General features: G+C 40.4%; 1 protein-coding gene across 4 annotated transcripts; it reads left to right on the top strand.

Annotated features, from left to right (window-relative positions):
* The first annotated feature begins 69 nt into the window (after positions 1–69).
* bag6.S (BAG cochaperone 6 S homeolog) lies at positions 70–26,741 on the top strand. 4 transcript variants are annotated; one of them, XM_018231918.2, is made up of 27 exons: positions 70–308; positions 396–481; positions 2,943–3,060; positions 3,141–3,319; positions 4,790–4,849; positions 5,368–5,424; positions 8,284–8,358; positions 8,431–8,561; positions 8,659–8,785; positions 10,176–10,370; positions 10,564–10,819; positions 11,043–11,093; positions 12,804–12,899; positions 13,354–13,496; positions 14,308–14,389; positions 15,601–15,914; positions 17,080–17,365; positions 17,567–17,736; positions 18,313–18,366; positions 18,471–18,573; positions 19,856–19,980; positions 20,084–20,230; positions 20,397–20,453; positions 24,549–24,698; positions 24,775–24,882; positions 25,527–25,673; positions 26,330–26,741. In XM_018231918.2, exons 2-27 carry the CDS (start codon positions 404–406, stop codon positions 26,423–26,425), a joined length of 3,405 nt encoding a protein of 1,134 aa, XP_018087407.1. In that variant the 5' UTR covers positions 70–308; positions 396–403; the 3' UTR covers positions 26,426–26,741.
* Positions 26,742–26,993: the final 252 nt, after the last annotated feature.

The following is a 26,993-nucleotide window of genomic DNA, read 5'->3' on the forward strand; positions in this document are numbered from 1 at the left end:
TCGTTCAGTGACCAAAGAAACTGCAGCACAGACGCGCACACAGCCGACTGTTGCTATAGCAACTATAAACAACTCCAGCTTTACGCGTCACTTCCTTTCGACTACACTGACCAGGAAAGGGTGAGCCGCTAACTGAAGTCATGACGCCAGAGTCTCATCGCGCGAGATTGTGACGAGACTTTGGGATCTTTGGCCTGCCGGGACTCAGAAGCCGGACATTTAAGCAGCGGATAGGGGAGAGTTGTGTTATGAAAATCGGCACCGTTCAGCCTAAACTTCAACGCACATCCTTTTGCTGTTACATGCAGGTGGCAAATAAAATGGGGACAATGCATGTGTGCTGTCATAGGCTTATTGGCACTATTATATATTCATTTTCTTCTGTCATAATTAAGGTTGAAGAATGGCAGCTAATGAGAAAATGGACGTGACCGTGAAAACACTGGATTCTCAAACAAGAACATTCACAGTGGAGGCAGAGGTGAGGGGGATTGTTGCCTTTATATACACACAGCACCTATATATATATATATATATATATATATATATATATATATATATATATATATATATATATATATATATATATATATATATATATTTACATATATTTACTAGGAATCCACTATTTTGGATCCGGCCGAATCCTTCGCGAAGGATTCTGACGAATACCGGATTTGTATATGCAAATTAAGGGTGGGGAGGGGAAAACATCTTTTACTTCCTTGTTTTATGACAAAAAGTCACGTGATTTCCCCTCCCCGCCCCTAATTTGCATATTCAAATTCGGATTTCGATCCGGCTGAATTCGAATCCTGCTCATAAAGGCCGAATCCCGAACTGAATCCTGGAAGGTTTCGTGTAAATACATTCCATTTTGCTTCTGTAGGGACACACTCGTAAAGAGAACGTCAACCCAAAAAATGTTGTTTTTTTGCCCATTAAAATAATACTTAGCAAGTCTGCAATATACATTCATAACAACTTTTCTATGGATTTCAAGTTATTTGTATATGTATTGCTGTTGAAAGCAGTGTTTATCTGCCCCTTTCTATAGCCTTGATGGCTCAGACTTATGAAACAATATTAGACAATGTGGTACAAGAAATCACTGGCACACAAGGCAATGCTAGCAGGATAAGTCCTTGCTTAGAATTTATTGCAGCCGAAACGTTGCATGCTGCAATTCTAAGCAATGACTTATCCTGCTAGCATTGCCTTGTGTGCCAGTGATTTCTTGTACCACATTGGATTTGAGGTTGCCGTTACCTTTATCACTGTGCACCAGGGTGTCGTTACTTCGGGAGAGCCAGGGTGTGCGAGTGCATCCAAAACTTTTCCACAATATAAGACAAGCTAACTGATTAATAGACCTCTGTGTTTGCTAGGAAACCTTTTTGCAACATTGTTTGAAAGTATCAACCAGGAGTTAAAGGGATATTGTCATGGGAAATGTTTTTTTTTACCAAAACGCATACGTTAATAGTGCTGCTCCAGCAGAATTCTGCACTGAAATCCGTTTATCAAAAGAGCAAACAGATATTTTTCATATTTAATTTTGAAATCTGACATGGGGATAAACCTATTGTCAGTTTCCCAACTGCCCCCAGTCATGTGACTTGTGCTCTGTTAAAATTCAGTCACTCCTAGGGCAGAGACACGGGGAGATTAGTCGCCTCTTCTTCGGCCACCTAATCTCCCCAAACTGCCTTCCCGTCGGCTATGCCGGAAAGGTGGCACTCTGAGCGATTCGTTTTCCGAAGTCATCCGAAGTTTCCTTGTGAGGCAATGTTGGGCGACTTCGGAAAACGAAGCACTCAAGATTGCCATCCCGACGTCGATTTAGATTCTAGCCGGTGGGAAGGCAGTTCAGGGAGATTAGTCGTCCGAAGAAGAGGCGAGTTGTCGCTGGGCAACTAAATCACTCCGAATCTCCACGTGTCTCTTCCCTTACTGCTGTACTACAAGCTGGATTTATATCACCCCCCCCTCCCTTTTCCCCCAGCAGCCTAACAACAGAACAATGGGAAGGTAACCAGATAGCAGCTCCCTAACACAACATAGCTGCCTGGTAGATCTAAGAACAGCACTCAATAGTAAAATCCAGGTCCCACTGTGACACATTCAGTTACATTGAGTACAAGAAACAACAGCCTGTGAGAAAGCAGTTTGATCCTAAAGTGCTGGCTCTTTCTGAAAGCACATGACCAGGCAAAATGACCTGAGATGGCTGCCTACACACCAATATTATAAATAAATAAAAAATACGCTTGCTGGTTCAGAAACAAAAGTTTATATTGTGGAGTGAATAATTTGCAGTGTAAACCGTGTAATTTAGAAATAAAAACGACACCATAAAAACTGTGACAGAAACCCTTTACTAGACCTCTGTTTTTGCTGGGAAACCCTTTTGCAACATTGTCTGAAAGTATCAACCAGGATTTAAGTGAATGCTGCTTTCAATAGCAATTGTTTTTATTAATAACTTTAAAAGCACTGGCAAGTTTTAATAGATGTATATTGGAAAGTTGCTTTGAATTATGTTTTCTTTTATTAGGCACATTTTTATTTTGGGGTTGACACTAATAAAATAGTTCAGCTGCAGGTGTGTGTGTTTTCCTTTAGCTCTGTAAATGGAGAGATTGGTACAATTGAAGTCTCTCTACTTACCATGTAGGTCAAGTGTTTGATACTTATTTAGGATTAGTATTTAATAGATAATTAGTGTATTATTTACGGCTTGCATATTACATTTTATGGCATCACCAAGAGCACGTGTTTGGACCTTGCCGACTGATATCTGGCTGAAAATCATGCATGGCTACCTCGGTAAAGAGAGATGCCGATTCTATACAGTTGCTTGTGTATTAATGTTACTTTAGTAGATTTTATGAGGGGCGCATTATCATTAATACTGTCTGCAATTTACCTTTCTCCTTTAGATCTTAGTAAAGGAATTTAAAGCACATATTTCATCTGCTGTTGGGATTACACCAGAAAAACAACGGCTTATATATCAGGGGCGGGTACTGCAAGAAGACAAAAAACTGAACGAATACAGTGAGTATTTGTGTATAACTTTCTGTTTTAAATGTAATATTGGCAGGCATGTGGTAATGCATATCGTGGTTTGTTGTCAGATGTTGATGGAAAGGTAATTCACTTGGTTGAACGAGCTCCTCCTCAGACACAGACTTCAACAAGTGGACCATCTACATCTTCAAGTACTTCACCATCTAGCAGTAATGCAGCACCTGTTCCTGGGGCTCCTGAAAGGAATGGAAACAGCTATGTTATGGTTGGGACATTTAACCTTCCGGTAAGATGATTTGGTCAGACACAGAGAAGCTCTTTCATATTGTAATGTAAGAGAATGACTGCAAACTGATGACTGCTGGGAATAAAAAGGACTATATATATATATATATATATATATCTATATATATCTATATATATATATATATATATTTTGGACCGCCATCATAAATCACGGGGCCCGTACAACAAAATTTTCTGGACTCCCTGGTCCCCGCCAAGCCCTACCCCAGATCCCCACAGTAAAAAGGCCACACAGACCGCTCTAAAAACCGTAAACCCCTCTTGCACACACATAATAAAAAAGCCATTGATGATCAGGACTCCATTTTAAGTTAAAAAAAATCATTGGCGGCCAGGGTGCCACATAAAAGTTTTTAAAAAAAACATTTGTGGTTTTGGCCCCCAACAAGTTGAATAATCATTAGTGGCCAGGGGTCTAATGAAATTAAAAAAAAAACACATTGGTGTTCAGCAGAACTTACCTTTGGGTCCTTTTGTGGCTTCGGGCCTTTTCACGGCTTCTGACGGCTCCGTTCGGGACGTCGGCTCGATGGTCGAATATCGAGGGTTAATTTACCCTCAATAATCGACCCTTAGTAAATGTGCCCCTTCGGGTGGTATATATAGTGAATAAAGTACCCCCTCTTGTAAAATATAAGGATATTATAAGTCACCGAGGAGTTTCATGACGATATAAAAGTACGAGGCCGAAGGCCGAGTGTTTTTATACAGGTCATGGAACTCCGAGGTAACTTCTAATATCCTCATATTTTACAACCGGGGGTACTTTATTTATTATAATACACAAATTTCAATGATTCATGTGACATTACATCAGAACTCTCCGTTTATAAGGATATAATTTACAAGATATTTATGGCTTTTGTGTATTATATGGGGATAATGTATATTTGCTGTCCTAGATGCCCATCCTGAATGTCTGTTATTTTGAGATTTGCAGTGAGAACTTGCTTGATGTATTCGATATTCTTGCCTAAATGACTGACATACAAGTGTTTTGCTATGTCAATAACTTTGGTATTGGCTAAGAGAAGGCCCTGACTAAAGATGGAAACCCCAAGGGTGTGAACTGAAGAAATCCGGCAATCACCACTCTACTCCTAAGGTGTTGCTGTTTCAGTCTTGTCTAAGTCTCCATTAGTCACAGGATAACTAAATCCTATCATATTCCATATCTTTGATACAGTGCTATAAACTCCTTTCAAGAAACAACAAGAGAGTGTGGCCTAACATAATGGGATATGGGCTAACGTGTTATTAATGGAATATTCCAGACATGGTGTTGGCAAGGAATAACCCCCTAAATATACCCAAACCTTTTGGGTACTTTGCGAAACTCAGCATTTACGAAAAAAAGGTGCACTGGCCCTTTATTTTTTTCCCCTCTTTTTATTTGCAAAAGGTATTTATTTTGTCACAGCTGAACTTGTCATAACCTCTTGTCCTTTAGCATGTCATGTCTGGTCTTGGTGAGGCCAGCAGAGGCCCAAGTGTTTCTACAATAAGTGGGGTAAGTTTGTATATGTAGTCTGTGTTTTTGTGAGTTGTTCTGTCCCTTTTTCATCCTATTTCATTTTCTAGCTCTAGCATTTAAGTACAATGATTGTGTGTTTCTTCCATTGAAGCCTTCCTTTGCATTATGTTCTGCCTCCAAGCTGATTATTGCATACCATTAGGAGTTTCTGCAGTTTTGTTTCTTGATTTAATGTAAAGAATATTTCTTTGACATACTGTTTACTGTTCTCCCCATTTCATTTCCCAATATTTTTTTTTACTCTATTCTTTAATCAATATTTTCTTTCTTCCTTCTATATAATGTCTCTCTTCTTCAAACTTCTCTGACAACTTCATTTTTTGTTTTTTCTTTTACCCTATTCTTCCTACCCATATCTTTTTTCTTTTTTTTTTGACAATTTTTTTTAATTCCTTTCTCTTGCACCCTTGCTGTCTGCTCTTTTAATATTTTCTATTTATCCCTCCCCTATTTTCTTTCTGTATTTTCCTGCCTTTTTCTCTTTTTCTGCTCAGAATGATGGCTCCACTCTTGATGTCCATATAAATCTGGATCAACAACTCCCTGTCCAGGTATATGGAGTGTAGGAATTCAAAGCAAGGTCACATAAACCACCCTCTCAATAAGAGTAACTTAGAATTTGTTTGGAAACTTAACTGAAGTTAAATTTATTGTTAACGCATTTATTTTAATCTTCAATGCTTGGTAAACCTTCCTGTGTTGTTTTTGCAAAGAATTGTCTATAGACCCTCTCTATATCAGTTACCTTTTATTTGTAAAACCTAGTCATTAAAAAAAAAAAAAATCTGAATCAATTTCAGTCACACAGGTAAGTGTTAACTGTTTACAAACTCAGTAAAACAATGCAACTCTTTGATTAAATGGGACGTTCACATTTCATTAAACTTTTGGTATGTTATAAATGGACTTTTTTCTAAGCAATTTTGCAATTGGTCTTTTTTTTTTTTTTTTAATTCATCTATCTTGCCATCTTGACATAGCAATCAGATAGCAGTTACATTTCCAAGCTTGAGAGCTACACAACTAACTTGGTTAATAATTAATAAACTAGAAAAAGCAAAAAAGGTCCATTGAAACGTCTTAGAATACAACTACCTACGTTGAATGCCCTTTTAACTAACTCAAAGCTGTTCATCTTGCCCCAGGCATACAATGGGCAAGTTGGATATAAAAGTTGAGTCAGAGAGGGGTGTCCATTTAGTTATATTACCCTTAAAGGGGTATTTTACATTTGAGTTAACTTTTATTTGTTACAGAGTGGCCAATTCTAAGCAACTTTTCAATTGGTATTCATTATTTTTTTAATAGTTATTTTCCTTTCTCTTCTGGCTCTTTGCAGCTTTCAAATGGGCGTTGCTGACTCCCTTCTAAAAAAACAAATGCTCTGTAAGGCTACAAATGTATTGTTACTTTTTTATTACTGATCCTTTTATTCAGGCCCCTTCTATTAATATTGCAGTTTCTTATTCAAATCAATGCATAGTTGCTAAGGTAATTTAGACCATAGCAACCGGATTGCTTAAGATTCAAAATAACTCAAAAAACACAAATGATAAAAAATTAAAACAAGTTGCAAATTGTCTCAGAATATCACTCTCTACATCATACTAAAAAAGTTATATCAAAGGTGAACAACCCCTTTAAGTGATTTTTTCACTTGCCCATTTAAGCTGTACATACAAGGTCACCTAACTAGTGACCATCCACATCCTGGGCCAATTTGATCATTGGCTCTGGGGCCAAATATTAGATTAAACTGTGAGCCAACAGAGACTTACTAAAGAAGTAGTCTAGAAATGTTGTACATGAGGATTTCTGTACCAGCCCAAGGCAACCACAGCACTTTAGCAGTAAATATCTGTGTCTCCAAAGATTCCCTAGTAGCTCCCCATCTTTTTTTCTGCTGATTCACTGCACATGCTCTGTGCTGCTGTCACTTACTGAGCTTAGGGACCCACTCACAATATACAGTACTTTATACTTACCATGTAGACCTCACTCCCAGGCTAACTACCCTCCCCCCCAGGCTAACTACCCCCCTCCCCCGGGGAAATGCCCCATACTTTGTACTTACCCCGTGGCGCAGATTCTTCCAGCAGTGTTGTACGCATCCATCTTCCGGCTCCTCTGTAAGCTGACTGATAGAGCTGTATTTTCTACGCATGCGCAGTTGGAGCAGTTTGCCGGTTTGTGACAATTTACTCATGCGCGGAATTACAAGGAAATTGCAGATCTCTGTCAGCTTAACGAGGAACCGGAAGATGGATGAGCGCAACTTTGCTGGAAGAATCTGCGCCATGGGGTAAGTACAAAGAATGGGGCATTTCCCCGGTGGGTAATTAGCCTGTGGGGCAGGGTGGTCTACCTGGGGGGGGCAGTTAGCCTGGGGGGGAGGGAGGTCTACCTGAGGTGGGGGGGGTACAGGGTTTTTTCCCCCACAGGTTGAATTCTCCTTTTAAGTCCACATACAGGATGAGTAGGTTGGCATCTTTGGCTGCTTTTATCAGTCCATGTATGGACAGTTTAAGAGGAATAGGCAGATTGAAAACTCCTGAAGGCATCTGATAGTTCCAGAGCAAGTCAGGCTGTATCAGTCTTCACTGATTTATTGGTGAATATCTTGACCAGACCAGACCAGTGTAGGGTTATGTAAGCCTGCAGCAAAGGTATATAAAAGGATTACTGTTGTATCTACACATGGTATTGAGGCACCCATAAGTAATAAATATATGTTAAATCAGTTAATCCACATGCTAAACCAAAAATGTATTTTTATACACATTTATGGACAAGTGTTAAGTGATTTACATGGCAATAAATGGGGGTTGTTTAGGTTACTTAAGGGTACTTTAACACTGTGTGTTTAACTTTCATAAAACATGAGACATAGTGCCTAGAATTGTACAATGTGCCATTTTCATGATGATCACTGGGTTTGTACCATTTGTGGTGAATTTTGAGAACAATAAACTTTGTTCAGAAGTCAAGCAGAAGGGAGGCTTGAGCTAATAGCCTAAATTAAAAACCAAGTATTTGCTGAGGCTTTGAAAAGATGGCATTCTAATACATCCTGTCAATTTCTGTCGATTATCCTTGCTTTCCTCCATCTTGCTCTGCTATCCATCTGTATTTTTTGGTTTTCCACCCTTTCTACTTCTCTATGACTTTTAACACATCTATTTTTTTTGCTATCCTGTGACTATAACTGATGTTTTGCCTTTCTTTTTATACCTTCCATTCTCTGGATTACCAAATCCTTTCACAACATTACCTAATGTTGTAATTCTTATTAAACCCTACTCCTGCTGTTGTGTATCTTTTTTTTGCCATGTATATTCTATCCCATTTTTTTCTCTCTTTCCATATGCATTCTTCTTTTTCCTCTTTCTCCTATCTTTTTCCTTTTGCAGAGTGAACCACGGGTTCGTCTTGTTTTGGCTCAGAACATACTGCAGGACATACAGAGGAATCTGGATCGTTTGGAGGTAAGAAAAACCTTATATAGCTCCAAGCATGCAGGTGTAGACTGCTGATCTTTTAACCTATGTCTATTTCAGGGACAGCCAGGTAATGAGCAGGCTGCAGAACCAATGGACACCGCAGAGTCTGAAGGAGAGGCCAGCAGTAGAGAAACCTTGCCTCAGACGACGCAGAATGCAGATGGCCAGTCAAATTCAACCCCTACCAGGTAACACGGTAATCTCTAACCCTCCCACCTCCATTTTTTCCCTCTCCCTTTCTAAACAGATCACTTTCTTTTTTCCTTCATAATTTTTTACCATTAGTCACCCTTCACCATCAGAATATGTTGAGGTTCTACAATCTCTGTCCCGGGTTGAGGAACGTCTAGCCCCATTCATGCAGCGTTATCGAGAGATCCTCAGCAGTGCTACTTCTGATACCTATGAGAATGTAAGTTGTCTGAGGAATAAAAGATTCACATGTAAACTGTCTGTTTTAAGACAACTTCATGCACACAGTTTTTGGTTAAAGTTTCAGGTGTAATACCATGATCTTTTTTGAAATAGTACTGTGGCTGAATGAAAGCTAATGCTGACTGCATGAAATGGTAGAGCTGTAAGGCTTTTTTGACTGCACCTTGAGGGACTTTTTGGCACACTGTCCTATGATCCTCTTGAATCGCAGGTCATCTAAATTTAATCTGTTTTGGGTGTATAGGTTGGACAACCCCTATGGTTGTCTTGTTTGTCTACCTTAAAACTGACATATGAAAATCGTTGCAACTTTATATAAATATAAACCATGTCGAATAAGTATATTTACGGTTAACTGAACTCATTTAGTGCTCTCTTCCCCATTCTTGAAATAGACAACATTTAAATAACTATTAATGAACAAACTATAATATATATGTGAAAACAAAATAAAAGTTTTTAATAGCAAAAAAAAATATATAAAAGGCAATGTTCCAGCGCCACATGCTTCTTTGTCTAGCAATACTAAAGAACTGATTTCCTATTAAAGTTTAATGCAAAACCATTCCCATAATGCCACATCTACTTATTAACCCCCTAAGTGCCAGTATGCAACAAAGGGGATCCAATGTAACAAGCCACACTGAAACCCTAAGGCCTGGTAATATAACACTGTGCATTTTCGGTACAATTAGGAACATTTGTAAGTACAATTGCTAAGGTCATATTCACAATTCTTGACTTTAGCCTCCAAAGTGCAAGGTGTGTATCCAATTTAAGATACAACAGTATAGCCCTCTGCAGGGCTTTTTAAAATATAAAGAGTGGTTTATTTAGTGGTAACCCAATGTTTCAGGCACTAACCCATGGATACAGTTTGTTTTCGGTTCTCTTGACAAAGATCTTGGTGACCACTAATGAAATCGCTAATAAACCATTAATATTGAATGCTATACTTTTTTTTTAACTTTTCCATATTTGGATTATTTAAGCACCCCGGCATTTTTATTCCAAGTGCAGCGTGCATCCTTTAGTCTGTCTTTCTCTGAATATTTTGCCAGACCCTTTTATCCTGTGAATTCATTGTTCGATATACCTGAAGTGTAATTTTACAGGAACTTGGCATAGTGTCAACAAGAGATCAGGCTTTCTTTTTTTTTAAGAATTTATAAAGCGGCTGAATATTCCAAAGGGTTGTACAGTATTTTATGCTTAGACCAGTTATTTCCACGGCTAAATCTTTTGTCACATTCTCTGTCTGTCAACATTTTAAATTTATTGATTCTGTCCAGTAGTTTATCATTAATTGTAACAATATTCCATTTCTGTTTGCTTCTCTCCCATTGTTAATTGACCATCCCTCGCAGCAAGAAAGGGAGCAGTCCCAGCGGATAATAAATTTGGTTGGTGAATCTCTTCGTCTCCTGGGGAATGCCCTGGTTGCTGTATCTGACTTGCGCTGCAATCTCTCTTCTGCTTCTCCCAGACACTTACATGTTGTTCGCCCAATGTCCCATTACAGTGGGCCCATGTTACTGCAGCAGGCTGCTATACCAATACAGGTACGGTGCTTCAAAATACACTTTGTTAAATTTACACTTAATAAGTTTTATTTTATACTTGTCCATACTTTTCCATTACAATTTAATTTGCTTTCATGCCTGTCTCTTTCCACTAATCCTTGTCATCCCTCATCTTCCTGTTTCACATCTTTGCCCTTCCTGTTTTTGTCTCACACTGTAATATGTGTTTTAGATTAATGTTGGTACAACAGTCTCTACAACTGGGAATGGAACCCATGCTGGCCATGTACCTTCAGATGGGAATGCCACTCCTTCTACCAATACTTCAGAACACCAGCGATCTAACTCTGAGAACCAACCTCCACCCAGCGGGGAGAGACCTGCTTCTGATGCCCCCCCCAATTCAGTCCCACATCCCCACCCTCGTGTGATACGCATTACACACCAGACTGTCGAGCCTGTCATGATGATGCATATGAACATTCAGGGTAAGTGTTCTGTAACTTATATAAGGTGTAACTGCCATTAATATCCCATGTACTCATATAGTGCTCTCTAATATGACAGTTTTTTCCTCATTCCCTTTGATTAATTACTAGATTCTCCCTTGTCTGTATAATTGTGCTCCCATATCTCTGTTGTTTAGTAACTGACTGTTTATTTACCATTTGCTGTTCAAGAGCAATAATAAGGCATCCATTCTATTTTAAGATTCTGCATCTGGTGGCCCTACAAACATTCCTCCACCAACTGCGGGACATGGTAAGCCAATAATTGGGCCGACAGTTTGTTACTTGCTTTGTCAGAACACATGTCGATCGTTGATAGAATAGAAATTATGTTGTTTAATGGGTTGTTCACCTTTGCGTTAACTTTTAGTATAATGTAGAGAGGGATATTCTGAGGCACTTTGCAATTGATTTTAATTTTTTATTATTTGTGGTTTTTGAGTTATTTAGCTTTTTCTTCAGCAGCTCTCCAGTTTGCAATTTTAGCAATCTGGTTGCTAGGGTCCAAAATGACCTAGCAACCATGCCCTAATTTGAATAAGAGACTGGAATATAAATAGGAGAGGCCTGAATAGAAAGACGAGTAATAAAACGTAACAATAACAATACATTTGTAGCCTTACAGAGCATTTGTTTTTAGAAGGGGTCAGTGACCCCCATTTGAAAGTAGGGATGCACGGAATCCAGGATTCGGTTCGGGATTCGGGCAAGATTTGGCCTTTTTCAACAGGATTCGGACGAATCCTTGTGCCTGGCCGAACCGAATCTTAACATGCAAATGCAAATTGTGGGGAGGGCGGGATTTCATGTGACGTTTTGTTATAAAACAAGGAAGTGAACCAATTTGCATATGCAAATTAGGATTCGGATTTGGTTCGGTATTCGGCCGAAACTTCCAAGATGGTTTTGGCCGAATCCAAAATAGTGGATTCAATGCATCCCTATTTGAAAGCTGGAAAGAGTCGGAAGAAGAAGGCAAATGATGCAAAAACTATAAAAAATGAAGAGCAATTGAAAAGTTGCTAAGAATTAGTCGTTCTATTACATACTAAAAGTTAACGAAAAAGGTGAACCACCCATTTAAGTATGGGACTTAAATAATACTACATAACTTCAGCAAATATTACAGAATGTCCTGCCGAAAAGAACTGGGCACTTTGATGAGTAGTTAATAACAAAGCAGGTGTGGGCAGCAAAAGGGTGAGCAAATTTTGTGTTGATCAAATATTGTTGAGAAACAGCACAGGTAGTAAAATGGTTATGAGACATGGTTCATGATAACTGGTTGTGTTAAAGGAATAGTTCAGTGTGAAAATAAAATCTGTGTAAATAGATAGGCTGTGCAAAATAAAAAATGTTTGTAATATAGTTAGTTAGCCAAAAATGTAATGTATAAAGGCTGGAGTGACTGGATGTCTAATAAAACAGCCAGAATCCAACTTCCTGCTTTTCAGCTCTATAACTCTGAGTTAGTCAGAGACTTGAAGGGGGGCCACATGGGACATTTCTGTTCAGTGAGTTTGTAATTGACCCTCAGCATTCAGCTCAGATTCAAAAGCAACAGATATGACCCATGTGGCCTCCCCTCAAGTCTCTGATTGGATACTGCCTGGTAGCCAGGGTAACCAGTCAGTGTAAACCAAGAGAGCTGAAAAGTGTTCTGATTGACATGTTATACATCAAATCACTCCAGCCTTTATACATTACATATTTGGCTAACTAACTATATTAGAAACATTTTTTATTTTGCACAGCCAATCTATTTACCTAGTTTTTAGTTTTACACTGAACAATTCCTTTAACATCAGTGTCACAAACCTGGGCTCATGTGATAGTGTTTGCCGTCTTATATACTGTCAGTGATAGTTATAAAGGTAATGATACTTTACAAGTCCTGTTACATCTGCTATATTTATAGTGCAGTTGTTGTGAAATAGGATTTAATTTCTCATCTATTGTGTAGGGGGAAGTGCACACATACATATGCCAGGGTTACCTCCTGAGTTCATGCAGGCAATTTCAAACCAGATTACACAGCAAGCCATGGCAGCAGCTTCGGGTAAGTGCATTATTTGCTATCCCTATATGCCACTATTTTTTTAAAATATTATTTATCAAAAGTTTTTTTGGGTTAAAGCTGGATACAGAAAGGAAAGAAAATACACTTCTTAATATACATAGGACAAAAGATATTTTCCCAAATTTTCCAATACCATTTGCTTGTATTTTGTAATATATGAGTTATCTCTTCCATCTTTCTTATTTCCTCTACCAACTGCTGCCGCTCCCTGTATACCGGGGGTGCTATTGTCTTCCAGTGTCTAGGAATTGAGGATCTAGCTGCATTTAACAGGTGCAGAGTTAGTGGGTCTGATAGTATACTGCCACTATTAGTAATAAATCAGGGATATTCGTGTCCTCTTCAGTAGTGTACCCAACAAAGAACGCCAGTAATTTATCAATACAGACCTGAAGAAGCTTTAAGAACTTTAAGTACTATCATTCTTCTCTAGGGCAACAAATTCCTGGCTTCCAGGCTCCACCACGCTTTGTTTTTACTAGACCTGCTGCCCCTTCATTTAATTTCCAGCCTGGGGCTGCTGCTACTACCCCACCAGCACCAGGAGGGGCAACTACTACTGCACCTGGGGCAACGGTAAGAAAGCTTCTGGTTTCTATTTGTGATCTTAGGCTGTGGTCAGAAATGGCTGCCTCCATCATCCATAAAACATCATCCATAAACTGACTTTTCAACTGTTTAAAGGAAAACTATACCCCCAAAATGAATACTTAAGCAACATATACAGTAGTTTGTCATATTAAGTTCCATATTAAAGAATCTTACCAAACTGGAATATATATTTAAGTAAATATTTCCCTTTTACATCTCTTGCCTTGAACCCCCATTTCGTGATGGTCTGTGTGCTGCCTCAGAGACCACCTGACCAGAAATACTACAACTGTAACAGGAAGAAGTGAGAAACCAAAAGACACAACTCTGTCTGTTAATTGGCTCATGTGACCTAAGAAGTATAGTTTGTTTGTGTGCACAGTTAATCCTAGGATCCCAGGGGGCGGCCCTTATTTTTTAAAATGGCAATTTTCTATTTATGATTACCCAATGGCACATATTACTAGAAAAGTATATTATTATGAAAATGGTTTATTTACATGAAGCAGGGTTTTACATATGAGCTGTTTTATGCAATATCTTTTTATAGAGACCTACATTGTTTGGGGGGTATAGTTTTCCTTTAAGAACAATTATTTAATTTTGATCATTCCTTTTTTTCTAATCAGTAATGTGGTCTTATTCCTATTCCCAGTATAGATTGTACCTATATTTCCTGGTCATTTGAGATCATTTCTGGTTAGATGCAGCAAACTGTCACCCACTTCCCTTACCCTGTGTTTACTGGCAGTTTGACTTTGTGGACAGTAGCTTTGTGTCTCTTATGTGTCTCCAGGTGGGTCCAGCAGGAAATGCCTCCTTGGCTCAGATGATCAGTGGGCTAGTTGGACAGCTTCTCATGCATCCAGTTGTTGTTGGTGAGGAAATCATTCTTTTCTCTAGTTTCCTGAGCTGGTTTGTCTGTCTGTTTCTTGTATTCTTTTTTTTTCTCTGGATATAATACAAGTTTTGGCAAAAGACTATGGGGTATATTTATCATAGAGTGAAGTTAGAGATGGCCACAGTCCTCTAAAGTGAAATTCTGCCACTCTCCATTCATTTCTATGGGATTTTGAAAGGTTGAAAGTAGGGATGAATCGGTTCAGGATTCGGCCTTTTTCAGCAGGATTCGGCCAAATCCTTGTGCCTGGCCGAAGCGAATCCGAATTTGCATATGTAAATTAGGGGCGGGTAGGGAAATCACATGACTTTTCGTCACAAAAGAAGAATTTTTTCCACTTTTTTCCTTTCCTACCCCTAATTTACATATGCAAATTAGGGTTCGGATTTGGTTTGGTATTCGGCCGAATCTTTCACAAAGGATTCGGCTGAATCCCAAATAGTGGATTCGTTGCATCCCTAGTTGAAAGGAGTATTTATCTAAGCATGAACTGTCACATTCACACATTGATAAATACTTCTTTAAAAATCCCATAGAAATGAATGGAGAGTGGCGGAATTTCACTCTAGCGGACTGCGGCGATATCTAACTTCACTCATTGATAAATATACCCCATTTTGTATTTGCAGATAGTACACGAAGAATTGGTTCACTGAGGTAGTGCAGTTCTACTGAAATAGAACTAATTTTGGGCCCTGTTGGTTGGGAGATTCCCAATGATTTATTAAAGGGATACCCCCTATTTATCAATAAATTTTTCTGAAAAAATTCTTAAAACGCTAACAAAAAAAAATCTGATTCGTACAAATTTTCCGGATTTGTCACCGAAAACTGCAACTTTTTCGGCTCTCACACCCGAAACCTGCGACTGTTATTGAACGAAACCCAGCGCAGGTCAACGCGACATCTGCCATTGTCTTCTACAAGAACTCTGCAGGTCGGAGTCATCGGACTTTTAACTCCATTGTGGATTAATAAATCACAAAACATTTTAGTTTTGTTTTTTTATTTTTTTTTGCACGAAAAAATTGTGATTTTCCTCTTTAAAAGTCTGACAAGAAAAATATTCGGACTAAAATATAACCCCCTTAGTTCTTTGAATATCTAGTGATGGCTTACTATTTTATGTCATTTTACTAATGATCATTTTCTTTTGCTGCTTTGTTTGTTACGCTTCTCTTTTTACAGCTCAGGGAGGCAGCAGCACTTCTTCTACTACGTCCACTTCAACATCCACTTCAACGTCTTCCTCCACCTCCTCGTCATCCTCCACTGTCCCCACTTCTACAACAACCACCACTTCCACATCCTTCCCCAATGTTTCTTCAGTTCCCTCTGCCCAGCTCCCACCTGGCACTGACCAACACCTCTCTCAACTCCTGGGCTCTTTACTGGGAACTGCCAGCTCAGGGATGTCAAACCTCACTATGGGTTCACCGAGTATTACAGTGACTGTGCCTGGAATGCCTGCCTTTTTACAGGGTGTTACAGATATATTACAGGTATCTATTCTCATGCAAATATATGTACGTGGTGTTCAAATGCAGTTTCATACATATGCGTTTCCAGTCCTTTAAAAATATCTGTTGCCTTTTATTGTGTGCTCTTTTCAATCTGTGACTACTTTTTAAAGGAACAGTAAAACACAAAAAAGTGTTTTAAAGTACTGTTGCCATGTGCTTGTAAAACTGGTGTTTGCTTCAGAAACTCTACAATAGTTTATATAAACAAGCTGCTGTGTAGCCATGGGGGCAGCCATTCAAGCACAGGATACACAGTAGATAACATATAAGTACTACTATAGTTTATATAAACAAGCTGCTGTGTAGCCATGGGGGCAGCCATTCAAGCACAGGATACACAGTAGATAACATATAAGTACTACTATAGTTTATACAAAAAAGCTGCTGTGTAGCCATGGGGACAGCCATTTAAAGCAGAAAATGAGAAAATGCACAGGTTACACAGCAGATAACAGATAAGTTCTGCAGTATACAATGGGGTTCTTCAGAACTTGAATGGCTGCCCCCATAGTACTTATCTGTTATCTACTGTGTATCCTGTACTTGAATGGTTGTCCCCATGGCTATACAGCAGCTTGTTTATCTAAACTATAGTAGTACTTATCTGTTATCTACTGTGTATCCTGTGCTTGAATGGCTGCCCCCATGGCTACACAGCAGCTTGTTTATATAAACTATAGTAGTGTTTCTGAAGCAAACACGCCAATTGTACTAGTGCAGCGCAACCTTACATAATACTGTCATTCTTTTAAAACACTTAAATCAACAACCAACTCATCATATTTTATAGTGCATTTAAGCACTAGCCAATTAAGTTAGATTTAAGGGGTGCCAAAACAATTAAGAATTTGCCATGCACCCATCAACAAGTATTTACAGTAACTAACCTCAGACCTCAGGTCGGTGCTTCTGTTCACTGAAAAACTCTCCAACCCATTGCTATCCTAGTGAGTGTTGTGGGGCCATCTTTATTTATATTTATGTTGTGTTACAAAAGTAAAGCAGAATATTTGAAATATGGTTAATAAGAAAGTGATGTGTAATTATCAGATTTATCCACAAATTAATAACATGGGAATAAGTAATGCAAGAGAAACTTTTTACCAGTAAAAACAACTTTATCCTTCTCTTTATTTGCTCCTAGGCTACGCAGACTGTTCCTGTTTCCACCTCTCCTCCCCAGTCTGCTTCTCAGGCTCCTCCTCCTCCTTCATCACCAGCACCTCCTGCCCATTCCGCTCCCCCTCCAGCTGCCGCACCAGAGTCTCTTCCACCAGAGTTTTTCACTAGTGTTGTTCAGGGTGTCCTTTCGTCCATGCTGGGGTCTTTGAGTGCAGCTGATCAGAGTGGAACAGAAAGTATTGCAGATTTCATTCAGAGGCTCAGTGGCTCCCACAACATCTTCCAGCCGGATGCAGAGGGGCCTGGTGGTAGGAAACTCTTTCATGGCATTTAGTTATTCCCCAGTTCCATCTCAAATTCCATATATACTGTCTCTTTTTTTTTTTTTCTATACCCTTTAGTTGTTTCGTTCTGGTAACCCAGCCCTTTTCTTTTTAGCTTTCTATCTGTAACTGGGCCAAAAATATCTTTGTGAGAGTCCTAACTGTTCATTGCCTCATTTGTTCTAGGATTTTTTGGTGACTTGCTCACCTTGATTTGTCACAATTTCTCACTGGTGGATATGGTAATGTTACTGCATGGTCATTCCCAGCCTTTGCAGAATCTGCAGCCTCAACTGCGATCCTTCTTTCTTCAAGAGTATCTACACCAGGCAGATCCAACACCTAATAACATTCAGGTATGCCATTACTGCTACTCTGGAAACAGTCCTCTCTACTGGAATAAGTGTTCCTACATTCTTTCTTCACACCCAGACATTATGCTTACTTTTATTATAAAATATCTGTTGTACTCTGCACCATCCGCCTATTGCGATGCCTCCACAGATGTTGGGTGTATTGATCTCTAGGAATCCAGGATTCCGTTCGGGATTCGGCCTTATTTCGGCAGGATTCCTTCCTTCAGCCAAATCGTTCTGCCCGGCCGAACCAAACCCTAATTTGCATATGCAAACTAGAGGTGGGGAAGGAAATGGTGTGACTTTTTTGTCAGAAAGCAAGGAAGTAAATAATGCTTTCACCTTCCCACCCCTAATTTGCATATTCAAATTAGGGTTCGGTATTCGGAGGAATCTTTCTTTCAGGGGTTCAGCTGAATCCAAAATAGTGGATTCGGTGCATCCCCATTACCCAATTACAATCAAAGCGAAAAAGATTAGAACTGTACCTACTAAAATGTCAATGAACTTTGTCTTTCACTTCATTTATCAGTGTGTGTGTGTGTTGCGTAAGATTTTTTTTTCTCTCTATTCCAGATGGCATCAAGAAATCTTACTAATGGCCTGGAAGAGTACATAAGAGAAAGCTTTGTAAGACTTTTTTGTCTTGTTTATTTCTCCACGTCTCTCTTTATCTCTTACACTGAACATTTCAGTGATTCTCTAATCATGTCCCTGCATCATGTGTCTATCAGGCCTCTGTTACTGTCCGTGATGATGTTGATATCACAAGAACAAACCTTGAATTTCTACAGGACCAGTTCAACAGGATCACAACACACATCCTCCATTGTGCAGGTATCTATTTGGAAAAAGATCCACATTAGAATGTCTTGCTCTAAACCTCTCTCTCCGTCCAGCTATTCCACTTAATTCTAGGGATGCACCGAATCCAGGATTCTGCCTTTTTCAGCAGGATTCGGATTTGGCCGAATCCTTCTGCCCGGCCCAACCAAATTCTGATTTGCATATGCAAATTAGGAGCAGGGAGGGGAAAGAGTGACTTTTTGTCACAAAACAAGGAAGTAAAAAATGTTTTCCCCTTCCCAACCCTAATATGCATATGCAAATTAGGATTCGGATTCCAAAATAGTGGATTCGGTGCATCCCTACTTAATTCTGAACTATGGTTTGTTTGATTTTACTTTTGTCATTGTAAATGGAGATCTCAACCATAGCTCACATACCAGCATATTGGTTTTCCTTATATATAATATGCCATAAAATGCCTATTGAATTAAAAAAAAAAAAATACCCCGATTTTATGTTTTCCCAAAATTGCCTCCATTTACTAATGGTCCCATACAGGCAAGCAACCCCCAGAATGTATTGTTTTACCTTGGATTAATGTTATGCTTTGTAATTGTACATTTTTGCTGAAACTATATAATGATACAACTGTTCTTGGAGACCGTACACAATCGGAATTTCTTTGCCGTCTCAAGGGGGACACAGGGAACGATGGGGTTAAGCTCCATCCTCCGGAGGCAGGACACTTGAATTATTTAAATTTAGGTGGGCGTGCCAGAGCAGGCTTAACCCCCCACACTGAACACAGTATTCAGTTTCACAAGTGTCCTGCTCCCAGGAGGATGGACACCCATCGCAAAACCTGGTCTTCCATTCATACTTCTACCAAATTTTACAATGTTGACACCTTTTCTTTGGCCGAGGCCTCCTTTGGACGTAAGGTGTTACAATCAGTAATCAAATAATTCCACCAGTACTGGTCTAGGCTCGCTCCCACCCTGCTGTGTTGGGACTGCTTTCAGTGTGGGGGGGGGGGGTTAAGCCTGTTCTCGCACGCCCACTCAATTTAAATAATTCAGTGTCCTGCATCCGGAGGATGGAGTTTACCCCATCGTTCCCTGTGTCCCCCTTTTCGACTACAGAGAAACAGATTTAACGGTGAGTAAAAAATCCTGTTATCTATCTGTGAAGCGGAGGAGCTGCAGACCAGCTGCAGTAGATTTCACTGTGTATTACAGAGCAGAGTAGGGGCACAACTCAATACAGAACAGGGCACATTTCTGCAGAATTCCAGTTAAACAATGAATTTCTCTGTAATACCTTACTGCAGACTCCACATTTGGACAGCGGCTTCTCGAGATGTGTAACCAGTCTCTCTTTGAATGGCTTGCACTCAATCTGTATTGTCTCCGAGGGGACCAGAATGCTCTCACATCTGTCATTAATGAAAGGATTGTAAGTTTATTTTTTTGCTTAATACATTTCTTCTAGTGTCTTCCAAATCAGCATCATGGCTCCTGTTTATGTAACATGGCTCCTGTTTGTGTTTTTTTCTCAGCGAAGGCTCTCGCTTGACGTTTCCCCTGTGCTTGTCTCGTGGGTGACGTCTGTCCTATCCCTCCGTCTTCAAGTCTTGTTAGGACAGATGCCTGTGACTGAAGGGGAGATACAGAGACATGTACGGAGGGTGGGAGATGCTTCTCAGGTGAGAGAAAGTCATCACTAGAGAACTGAGAGAACTAGAGACACTTCAAAAAGTAGAAGCACTTAAAATGCATTTTGTTTTACATTTTCTCTCTCCATATTTCTTTCTCTCATCCCCACTCCTTTGTGTTTTTTGTTTTTTTTTAATTTTTTGCATTCTACATTAGGTTCCTGAACCATCATCTCAGGAGCAACCAATGGAAACCATGCCTGTTGATTTCCAGGTAAAGGAGGAGATGCATCACATTACATTGTTTGGTTTTCAGCTTCTAAATTCTCCAAATTGTACAAATACCGGTACTCCTTCATATCTATTTTACATATTCTACTAGTAATCCTTACCCATCTGTGTGCTCAATTTGTGGTTTTCACCATCTGCCTTTTAACTAGCTGACGCCTTCCTTCCACATTTCTCTCTGACATTGCACATGCTCGCTGTGCCCGGGATGCAGTTTAAAAGCTAAGATTAGGGGTCGTTGGAAATCATCCAGCAGAGAGAGTTTGGTCAGTTAATAAAAGTTTTTTGCCTTAGGTCTAAGTATGAGGCTCTGATTCAGAATGTACTGTTTTCAGAGCTGTCATGTAATGTCATCCGAATCAATAACTCATTAACCTTCTATCTTGTTTTAAACTTAAAATACCATATATTGTAAGTCTGGCCCTAAGTTCAAGTAAATGCCAGCAGCCCATCAAAAAAAGAGTGAGCTAATGGGAGCAATCTTTACCACTAATGATTTTAGTCCCATAGGGTTAGGACCAAAACATATCGTGCAACATTTTAAAGTTCCATTAAACCCCTTTGCTCTATTTTTCTCCTTTCTCTTTAACGTCTTTGTAGACCACAAGGTGCACGACCTGTGTGTAGAGTAGGGTTTAAATGAAAGACTTTCTCCATTGTCTGCTTGGGGGACACAGGAACAGTGGGGTATAGCTGCTACCACCAGGAGGCAGGACACAACATTGAAATAATAGAACTGGCTCCTCCCAGGCTGGCTATACCTCCCAGCAGGTGGAGCCTAGGTCAGTTTTTGTTGTTTCCTTAGGAGAGTAGGACGTCTTGTTATTCATCCACACAGTCGGTTCTTTCTGACACCAGGAGATGCTCAAAACCCCTACACTGAGTAGGTGGTTGATGAATGACATCTCCAATCGAGGGTTTGTCTTCGGGGTCTAAGCAGTGCCTTGGCACGTGACCATCCAGTTTTCCCTAACTTCTCCATTCCTTCACAGGAGGAGAAACTACTGGCCGAAGGACATAGCGGGAGCGAAGCCTTGCAGAGGTGAATAGGCTTATTCCGTTCCCCTTTTTTCCTCACCTGCCTTCCCCTGTCATCCTTATTGCAGGGACGTGGGCAGCCTAGACAGAGAACAAAGCTCCGAAAAGTGTGTTCTGCCTGTTAATGTGGAGCATTTCTATGGCAACCTATCAGTTCACAGTTTAAAATGCACCGAGTAGAACCAAGGTCAACTCTTCAAGTCAAGTGGATTTTATTGTCATTTCAGCCATATACAGTAAATAACTCTTGTTGTTACTGTTGCCGTGAGCACAACTGACAATAAGTGAGGCTGTTCCTTCCCGCATTTTATTAAAATTGGCGCCATAATTGTTACTTGCGCGCACTTCTGGGATCATTCCTTCGTGTCCGGAAGCGCGTCACTGTGTACACCGCACTCTCTCCTCAGCATTCACACGCAGCAGCTCTAACGCCAAGACACGCACTGATGGGGGAACAGAATCACAGAGTTCCAGGGCGCCGAGCTGTGCTCACAATACAGCAGACACACCAACAGTAAGGTGTATCCTTTTCTTTCACCCCTCGCTCCTCCAGCTGCCTATTACTCCCACTACTGTCTGGGCATATCATAGGTTTACCATTCAATTGGTATATTCCTGTTAAAAAAAAAAAAATGTAACCATGTCTGATGGCCCCTTTACTAAGGGAGCATCATCGGCATCCATGAAATTCTTAGCATGTGCCAAATGCCACAAATGTTTGCCCTTAGGGCATAAGGAGCCTTTATGCTCTCATTGCAAACCATCCGCTATGGTTTTAGAATCCCCAGGGCCTGTTCCTACCCAATTGCAGCAAACTGACGCAGTTGTCACACCAAGGGCCGATGCACTCTCTGATGCTCAAGCTACCCCTCAGTGGGCAACCCACCTCGCAACAGGGATACCCAAGCTGGCCCAGTCCCTAGACAAGCTACTAGCCAGGTTGACAACCCTAAGAGTAGGCCACATAAGCGGAGAGACCCATCGCCCTCAGAGGACGAGAGTGACGGAGGGGACAGAAGCCAATCCCCCCCTCTGCCTGACAATATGCTCTCAGAAAGAGAGCTATCCCTTAGTGAAGGGGAGGATGAGGAAACCACACCTCACTCATCAGAGGCCATAGACTCCCTAATTCTGTCAGGGATAGACATACTTCATTTACAGGATTCTGAGTCCATCTCTACGTCATCTAGCTCCCTATTCAAGAGACACAGCAAGGTGTCCACCAGTTTTTCCATATCACTCACAGCTGGACAACTTAATCCAACAAGAGTGGGATAAGCCTGAAAGGTGATTCCAAGCCAACAGAAGGTTCTTGAAACTATATCCATTTCAATCAGAGAGCATGGAAAAATTGTCTTCTCCACCGTCTGTGGATGCACACATATCCTGTCTTTCCAAGAACACGGCTCTGCAAGTACCAGATGCCTCGTCTTTTAAGGATGCTATGGACAAGGCAGTTCCCTTAGCTCAGTAGCATCTCAGGGAGCTGCACTGGAACATACTATCAACCTGGAAAATTAAGTCTCTATTCCAGATGATCCAACTCTCCACCAAGACAAGAGCATCTCTCATCTGGTGGCTAAGAACCAGCAAGCTATCCACAGGAAGGCCACTAGAAAATCCAAGGGTGCATCGACTAACAACGGATGCAAGCCTCTACGGATGGGGAGCGGTGCTGGAGGGCCACACCGTGCAGGACACTTGGTCCCAAGAAGAGACCGCACTGTCAACCAAACTGCTCAAGATTCGAGCAATTCGACCGGGACTAAAGCACTGGCAACAGGACCTCACAGGAAAAGCAGTAAAGGTCCAGTCCGACAATGCTACAACCATTTTGACACCTTGCGGCCTCTAACACACTTCGGAAGGTTCTTCAGGCCGCAGTGGTCACTGCCACTTAATCCTATCCTTCCCACCCTAAAACTTCGGGACAGCTTTGGTACGTCCCCACTGTTCCTTTCTCCCCCAAGCAGACAATAGAGAAAAGGAGATTTAGTGTACTCCCCGTTAAATCTCCTTCTCTTCAGTCGCTTGAGGGACACAGGGCTTCCCTCCCTGGATAGGGGGTATCACTGATATTCAGATACAGTTAATTACCATAATCAAGTTCTTCTTTAGTTATGTTACTATGCAGTTTACTATATATATTACTTGTTTTCCTTTGGTACTAACTGACCTAGGCTCCGCCTGCTGGGGGGTATAGCCAGCAAGGGAGGAGCCAGTTCTATTATTTTAATGTTGTGTCCTGCCTCCTGGTGGTAGCAGCTATACACCACTGTTCCTGTGTCCCCCCCAAGCGACTGAAGAGAGAGATTTAACGGTGAGTACACTAAATCTCCTTTTTATTGATCATTCTAACCACATTAAAGGGGAAGTTGTGATCTTTCCTCTCTGTCCTATCAGAAATAATTATTTTGCCAGCAGATTTTTTTAAATTGTATTTTGCAATTCTGGTCTTACTGGAGGCGGGAGTTGCAACTAACACTTTGAAGTATCTGAACGTAGTGATCAGTAGTTGTTTTGCCATGAAGCCTTTTCAGGTGTAAATGCATCAATCCTCTTATGGTTACCGCTTTTACAATAGATACTCCTCAAATACAGGGTGAGGAGAGCACTCAAAGAGCAGGAACTGCTATGATCAAGGTTTTTTATATCAGGACTACATGCTTACACACAACATGTTTCAGGCCTTGCATGCCCTTTCTTAAGTTTGCAGCGCATGAGCTTCCAGCAGTACTGAGCACGTCCCGTCTCTTTTGCTAATTTTTATAGTATTGGTTATATTGGCAGCCAATGAGTAAGAAGCCTGCTTCTGGATGATGGGGCTTGACCAACAAATCATGCAAGTGCTCGAGATTGCATAAAAAAAGGAAAAAAATCTGTTGTCAAGGGACTTTAAAACCAAAATTGCACAAATCGGGTGCATTCTCAATGCTGGTCTGCTTTTTTCGCCCGTTTGACTTTTTAGTTTCTTACTTCCACTGCATCCAGGTTTTTTTTTGTTGTTGCCCCCGCCTCAGGTTTTACCTCTTCTTTTTAGCAGAATGGCGCAGCCTCTCCAGTCCCTGCCACCACCGTGGAGGAGGTTCTTTTCCTCCCATCTCAAAGTTCAGTTCCCACTATATGTCCAGATTCTGAGCATCCAACACAAGGAGATAGCGTATCTGAACAATGGACAGCATCTGTGCCGCCAGTAAGTCTCTCTGAATATGTGGGAAAGGTATTTCCTGATTTTTGGCCACCTGTAACCATGTTGCTTTGTGTCCCAGGAGTGGGTTCCGGTCATCAGACAAGATCTGCAGAACCAACGGAAGATAAAGCAGCAGCCGCCTTTGAGTGATGCCTACTTGAGTGGCATGCCTGCAAAGCGCCGCAAGGTATAAATATATTTATTTTGTGGTATTGCTTTAATTTAAACGTCGCCTTAATAAAGGACATAAATATATTTCTAACACATTGGTCGGAGAAGGCTTGTATGGCTGGGAGCTACAGTCATTTTTCAGAGAAGCCTCTCTAGACAGCTGCAGTTATCTATCATTAGTTATTAAAGGAACAGTAACGTCAAAAAAGAAAAGTGTTTTAAAGTTATGAAAATATAATGCAGTATTGCCCTGCACTGGTAAAACTGTTGTGTTTGCTTAAGAAACACTACTATTGTTTATATAAATAAGCTGCGGTGTAGCAATGGGGGCAGCCATTCAAAGGAGAAAAAACTCAAGTTACACAGCAGATAGCAGATAAGCTCTGTCTGTCTAATAGTGTTTTTTTTTATCCATTAGTTAACCTGTGCCATATAGCCTTTTTTTCAATTTCCACCATCGCTACACAGCAGTTTGTTTATATGAACTATAGTAGTGTTTCTGAAGCAAACACATCAGTTTTACCAGTGCAGGGCAGCACTACATGATATTTTCATTACTTTAAAACACTTAAATGTTTTGGTGTTACTGTTCCTTTAAGGTGGTGAATTTCTTTTTCACGTGTGTGTGATATGGTGCCTCTAACCTAATTCTTTCCCCAGACAATGCAAGGTGAGGGGCCACACCTGTCTCTCTCTGAAGCCGTGAGCCGTGCAATGAAAGTCACAGGAGCCAAACCCGAGAGCAGCACAGAATGCGTGAAGAGGGAGCTGGATAATAGCGAAGCACAAGGAGAGTACAAAGAACAGGTAAAGGGTTTTTTGTTTTTTGTTTTTTTTAACGGGACCCTGGAAATTGTGTGGCTGCTTTATAAAGATAAGCGAGTCATCCGTGCTTGCAATAAAATGTCTCCTGTATACATTACAAATAGAAAAGAATGAATAGTAGTCTATGGCAGAATGATAAGTACAAGGATCACGTTTACATGGGAACTATCGTGAATATGAAAACTTAATATAAGCTTCATCATACTGAAATACATTTTTTAAATACAATCGATTAAATATTCGGCATTGTTTCAAGTTTATCTTGACTATCCCTCTCTCAGCATCTGTTTCTCTTCATTCTGTCTTCTTGCAGCAGTTGGGTGTCAGATAATCATTGACAGTTAGATCCAATATATCGTATAGGGGGGCTCCTTTTGCCTAGAAGATGTATTAGAGCTCACTCTATTAAAATCACAATAAATCATGTCTCTCTACATGCAGAATTTGTGCAAAAGGCAGTTATTTTATTTGTACTGGAATCGGTTATTTGAGTGAGCTCTAATACATCTGCTAGGAAAGGAAGCCTCCCTATAAGATATATTGGATCTAACTGTCAATGATTATCTGACACCGACTGCTGCATGAAGACATAGTTCCCCTTTAAATAATACCTAACACAATGTCCTTTTCTTTTCCAGCTGTGTCAGGATATCCAGGAAATCCTCCAAGACGATGAGTCGTACAGTGCCCAGAGATTCCCCAACACACACAGGGCATTCAGGGGGGACCCCTAAACAATCGCTCAAATCTCTCCTTCAGTTATGTATATACCCTGCACAAGCCGTTCTTTTCTTATCATATTCCAGTACACTGCACACAGCCATTGTATTTTCTTATTGTAATATGTACACAACAAAGCCTTACAGTTGTTACCCCCTGCCCTTCCCACACAATGTACTAAACCTACGTCTAAAATAAGGGGTCAAATTGTTCTACGTTGCGCCCAGGCATAATGGTACCTTAATGCTGTCAATCGTCCCTAGTTGTTGGTGTATTCTGTGAGATTTGTCCATTTACAATATAAATAAAAGAATCCTGCCCGTTGTCTCAGTGGGGGGCATTTGTCTCTTCTTCTTCCTGTATTAGTGACCCAACTGCATTTTGGGTTTCTGCTAAAGTGCTGTATTGAGAAAATATGTGATGATGTCAACTCCTGCTGCTTCTCTGGTGATACAAACACCTAAAGGGGAAGTAAAGTCTAAAATAGAATAAGGCTAGAAATGCTGTATATTAAACATAAACATGAACTTACTGCACCACAAGCCTAATCAAACAAATGATTTATGCTTTCAAAGTTGGCCA

Source organism: Xenopus laevis, chromosome 8S (genome assembly GCF_017654675.1).
Source record: "Xenopus laevis strain J_2021 chromosome 8S, Xenopus_laevis_v10.1, whole genome shotgun sequence".
NCBI lineage: Eukaryota > Metazoa > Chordata > Amphibia > Anura > Pipidae > Xenopus > Xenopus laevis.

Bases quoted from the DNA above. Each gene is read 5' to 3' on its own strand.
- bag6.S (XM_018231917.2), top strand. From the start codon at position 404: ATGGCAGCTAATGAGAAAATGGACGTGACCGTGAAAACACTGGATTCT. The intron at 3,320-4,789 runs GTAAGATGATTT...CTTGTCCTTTAG, and splicing joins TTGGGACATTTAACCTTCCG to CATGTCATGTCTGGTCTTGG. The intron at 10,820-11,042 runs GTAAGTGTTCTG...TTCTATTTTAAG, and splicing joins GATGCATATGAACATTCAGG to ATTCTGCATCTGGTGGCCCT.